The sequence below is a fragment of the Lipotes vexillifer genome, unplaced genomic scaffold (assembly GCF_000442215.2).
Source record: "Lipotes vexillifer unplaced genomic scaffold, Lipotes_vexillifer_v1.1 scaffold636, whole genome shotgun sequence".
NCBI lineage: Eukaryota > Metazoa > Chordata > Mammalia > Artiodactyla > Lipotidae > Lipotes > Lipotes vexillifer.
In genome coordinates, this window is record NW_006786547.1 from 1,357,345 (window position 1) to 1,362,042 (window position 4,698).

A 4,698-nucleotide genomic window follows, 5' to 3' on the forward strand; every position below is an offset into this window, starting at 1 on the left:
CCAGCGGGCGCCGTCGGGGTCAGAGCTTGCGGGGCGCCCCGACGCGCGGGGGTCCCTAGGCCGGGACCGCGCCGCCGTCCTGGAGGCCTCCTTCCCGCTGCCCGAGGAGGTAGTGGCCCCGCGCCCACCCGGAGCTTCTGTCGGTTCTGCAGACCGGCTGGCTTCAAGCCGAGCTGGGTTATAAACACTTCGCATTTCAGCTTTGTGCTGCTGCGCGAGCTGGGGACGCTCTGGTTGGCGGCGGCCCTGTTTGTCGTAGTGGAGGCCCCCGTCGCCTGCAGCGGGGAGAGGCCTTGCACGGGCGGGAGGAGGCTGCTCCTGAGTGGTTTGGGCTCCTGGGTCTGTGCTTCTGTTCCCCTGGCGTTTCCCCTGCCGCCCACTTATTCTCCCACCTTCGACCCCTTTTTAGACTTTCCACATCCTTGTTCCTAAGAAAAGAGGTCCCTGTTTTTTCAGCAAGGGTTTGTTCAGTGTCAGATAGCCCCGAAGGCCAGGTGCTGTGCTAGATGGTGGGGCTACAGCAGGCCCAGGGGGCTTCCTCCCAGGGCTTTGACCCCTGCCACGTAGTCAGTGTGTATTTCAGTGCTCGCTTGCCCAATACCCTGTGTGTCCAGGTCTGTGCCGCGGGCAAGCGGCTGCACCTAGGGGCCATGGGCCTCATTCTTGTCCTCTAGTGACTTTGCCACCACGCCCTCCTTTTAGCGCACTGGGTGGCCAGCTCACTCATGGCTTGGTGGCAGTTGGACTGTTTTGGTGTCCATCACTCTCCCCCGCTGTGCTGGTCGCAGCCTCAGGGCCGCTGACAGAGCAAAAGCGGGAGTTCACGGGGCACAGGTGGGTGTCAGGTCGGTCCCAGGGCTCCCCGGGCCCGGCCTCTCGCCTGGTGCATGCTTTGGTCCATCCCCTGCAGGCCTGCGCGTCTGAGGGCCGGTGGGATTCCTGCACCGCCTTGGTTTATAACATAGCTTGTTTTGCAGGCGGGCAGACGTCATGGATATAGATGCTGAAAGAGTCAGAATATCGAAGGAGATCAGGGAGTTGGAAAGGATCCTGGATCCCGGCTCTTCTAGTATCAACGTGGACACCTCAGAGTCAAGTCTCGACTCGGATTCTGATGCAGGTCAGTGTCTACGCTCCTTGGTCAGAGCGGCCGTGTCTGCCCTCGGGCTCCGGTCGGCCGCAATGTGCTGTGCTGCTGGACAGTGTGTTACCACTCCTCCGTCGTCAGCCCCTGGCCCCGCTGGCTGTGTGTGAGCACCCTGCCCCGTGGTGCAGCCGGCTGTCCTGGGAAGAGGGGCCGTGTTGTCCTCCTCAGCAGTCGGAAGGTTGCAGGGCTGAGCTCGCCCCCGGGCTTGAACAGTCACCACCACTGAGACCCCATGGATCTCTTCCCTGGGCTCAGGCAGCTGCCCTCTGTCCGAGGACCCTGCTGCCAGGGCTCTTGTTCTGTCCACTCTGCGTGCTTTCCTGGGCCCTGAGTGTCCCTTCCCGCAGCTCTGGCTAGAGGCCTGCCTGCAGTGGCTGAGCCGTCCAGGGCCCCGGCCTGCTCAGCCCGCTCAGGCCCAGCTGCAGCTCTGAGACCAAGCCTCTCACGGTTCCCAGCTACACCAGGGCCTTTCCTCACTTGGCATCGGGGCCTCTGTACCTGTCCCGTCCCCTCCTCTGAGTGGCTTCACTTCCCCCAGGGCAGAGCTGTCTCCTGTGAAGCCTGCCCTGGTTGTCCCCACCGTCATGGTCCCTGCGCGCCTGGCGGCACTCCGCGTTGGGCTGGCGTCTTCTCTCTCTGGCTGACCCTGTCCTCGGCCTAGTGCCCGCTTCACACAGTCGATGGGCAGTGCTCGGCCACTGGGCACGGGCGGGGAGGGGCAGGTCCACGCAGCACATGTCCCACCCTCCGGACCTCTCTTGTCTGCCTGGGAGATGCGCTGCGTGCTGCACTGGCTGTCGGTCTCCTCGGCGCCTGTGGCGTCCCATCACCAGCCGCCATCTCCGTCGTAGTTAACTGATCCATGTGCTTGCGTTCCTGCAGATTCGCTGCCCGATGAGGACTCGGACACTGCTGGCCCACTGCCCTTGGTAACTTCTGGCCTGAGGTGACTGTGCCGCTGAGGCAGGCACACCACCCTGCCAGGGGGTCCGGGGAGGGGGGTGTTCTGAACTCGTCTTGGTTTTTCTGCATCTTTAAGGTAACGCGTGTTTGTTAGTAAAGAGGAAACACGCTGCAGTATCATCGGAAGTAAGGTTGCCCCTGGATAGAACGTTCTTAACAGCCGGGCATTCACACCTCTTGCTTCCTCTGAGCTCCTGTTGGCTCCACTGATGTCAGGGGATGTGACCTGACACGCGGGAGGCTGAGCGGGCTGGCTGGGTCCTGCCCCGTATTCACCTCTCTGCCTCAGTTTCCCAGTCTGTGCCATGGGGGAACTCACAGTACCAGTCAGTGCACACGTACCAGGCCTAGAACAGCGCCTGGCAAGTAAGCACAAAGGTGGTGCCGGTTTTAAACCGTTTTTTGCTTATGTTTTAATTTTACACTAGTTTGGAAGATTTTTACAGTTGGCTTTTTGTTTTTTTCATCAAGTCAACAGAAACAGAATTGCTTCCTATTTTTAGTAGCTGGGTGGTCCTTCTGATATGGATTTACTGTAGTTCCATGGTTTTTAGACTCATCGCCTCGAGATAGACATCGGGGCTGGCTCTGTTTTTAGTCTTACAACGCTGCAGCAGCCCCTGTTCCCGCTCACCGCGGCTGCCAGCGAGCTTCTTACAAAGTCCAAGTTTTACACAAGTTTTTATTGTAGAAAGTGAAAACTGCTTATCTTGTTACACTTCACCACCTGAAACTTATTCTTAGATAGTACTTTTTTTTTCTTTAATTTTAATTTTTTAAATTTATTTTTGGCTGCGTTGGGTCTTTGTTGCTGTGTACGGGCTTTCTCTAGTTGTGGCGAGCGGGGGCTACTCTTCGTTGCCGTGCGCGGGCTTCTCGTTGCGGTGGCTGCTCTTGTTGCAGAGCACAGGCTCTAGGTGTGCGGGCTTCAGTAGTTGTGGCACACGGGCTCAGTAGTTGTGGCTCGCAAGCTCTAGAACACAGGCTCAGTAGTTGTGGCGTACGGGCTTCGTTGCTCTGTGGCATGTGGGATCTTCCCGGACCAGGGATCAAACCCTTGTCCCTTGAGTTGGCAGGCAGGTTCTTATCCACTGTGCTGCCAGGGAAGCCCAGAAATTACACATAAGTTGAACTGTCTTAAAACTAGGAAATGTGTCTGTGCGCTGTGTGGTCCTCTGTCAGGGTGGTCTCACACCAGCCCAGCGGCCAGAATGTAGCTCCACTGGGGCCCGGAGGGTGCGGGAGTGTTCCCTTACCTGCAGTTTTCCACTTGTCACCAGGAAGGAGAAAGGTGGGGGGAGGCCAGCAATGATGAGGATGACCCCAGGGAGAAGGCACTCCCTGAAGACCCAGAGACCTGCCTGCAGCTGAACATGGTCTACCAGGAGGTCATCCGGGAGAAGCTGGCGGAGGTCAGCCTGCTGCTGGCCCAGAACCGGGAGCAGCAGGTAGGACAGGGTCTGGCCCCGAGAAGCCCTGCAGCCAGGCCTCCCGGGACCAGGGCTCCGGGTCCCCTCCTCTCCAAGGGGAGGCACTGCTGCCTGGCCCACAGGTGGCCCCTTGTGTCTGCCACAGGAGGAAGTCATGTGGGAACTGGTGGGGTGCAAGGGCTCCAGGGTGAAGGACGGCAGGAACCAAACCTCGAGTCTGTACATGGGGCACTTCATGAAGCCTTACTTCAAGGACAAGGTCACCGGAGTGGTGAGTGGTGCAGGCTCTGCTCTCGTCAGGGAGGGTGGGCAGGCTCTGTGGGAAGGGGCGCTCGTCCCCGCAGCCTTCTGTGGGTGTCGTGACTTCCCTTGGATTCTTCAGGAGAGTGCCCCCAGCCCCCCTAAATTAAAGTTGCCGGTTCGGGGGCGAAAGTCAAGGTCTCCCCCCCTGGAAGGTGCCAGCTGACCTCGCTGCACAGAGAAGCCCCTGGGGCGTTTCCTGGAGAGGTGGCACGTGGGCAGGAGCATGGAGTCCTAGCAGCAGAGGTGTCCCCGTGGTTGATGGCAGTCCCGCCCCCCTCGTCAGCACTCGTGGAGTCACGGAGCTCACCATGTGCTGCCGGGTGGTGTCCAGAGCCGTTCTCAAGGCAGCGCTCTAGGGCCAGGCGTCCGGGGCCTGGCCTCACACGTGGCTGGGCTGCTCGAGAAGCTGGGGGATGGGGTCCCGAGTCCCGGCGGGGAGCACAGTCGGGTTCCATCCACATCGTAACAGGACACCATCCGACAGGGGCCTCCTGCCAACGAAGACACGCGGGAGAGGGCCGCCCAGGGCATCAAGGCTTTCGAGGAGCTCCTGGTGACCAAATGTGAGAGCCCAGGCCCAAACCTCAGCACCTGCCCGGTTTGGGCTCCAGGGGCCTTCACCCCACCCTGCCTGTTCCCGGGCCTCCCCACAGGCGTGGGCCGCCAGGCTCCTCGGGGCCTTGACCGCTGGGCCTGGTCACTCGAAGCCCTGCTCTTCCCGCGCTGGGTGGGGTCCTTGCGGTGACACTGTCGTGAGGGGCAGGCCCAGCCCCCCACCTGGGCTCGCTCTCTGGTCGCCCCCGCCACGTTCCTGAGCTCACAGCCCTGGGGAGCCGTGCCCGGGGTGGGGTTGGG

The 4,698-nt window shown here is 60.7% G+C and overlaps 1 protein-coding gene across 1 annotated transcript in view; it reads left to right on the forward strand.

Annotated features, from left to right (window-relative positions):
* Positions 1-990: 990 nt before the first annotated feature.
* The window catches only part of SNAPC4 (small nuclear RNA activating complex polypeptide 4), a 26,298-nt gene continuing 22,590 nt past the window's right edge, over positions 991-4,698 (forward strand). The window contains exons 1-5 of the mRNA XM_007459019.1: positions 991-1,120; positions 2,030-2,076; positions 3,391-3,558; positions 3,686-3,811; positions 4,328-4,406. Coding sequence (XP_007459081.1) covers positions 991-1,120; positions 2,030-2,076; positions 3,391-3,558; positions 3,686-3,811; positions 4,328-4,406 — 550 coding nt within the window. The remainder of the gene's footprint in view (positions 1,121-2,029; positions 2,077-3,390; positions 3,559-3,685; positions 3,812-4,327; positions 4,407-4,698) is intronic.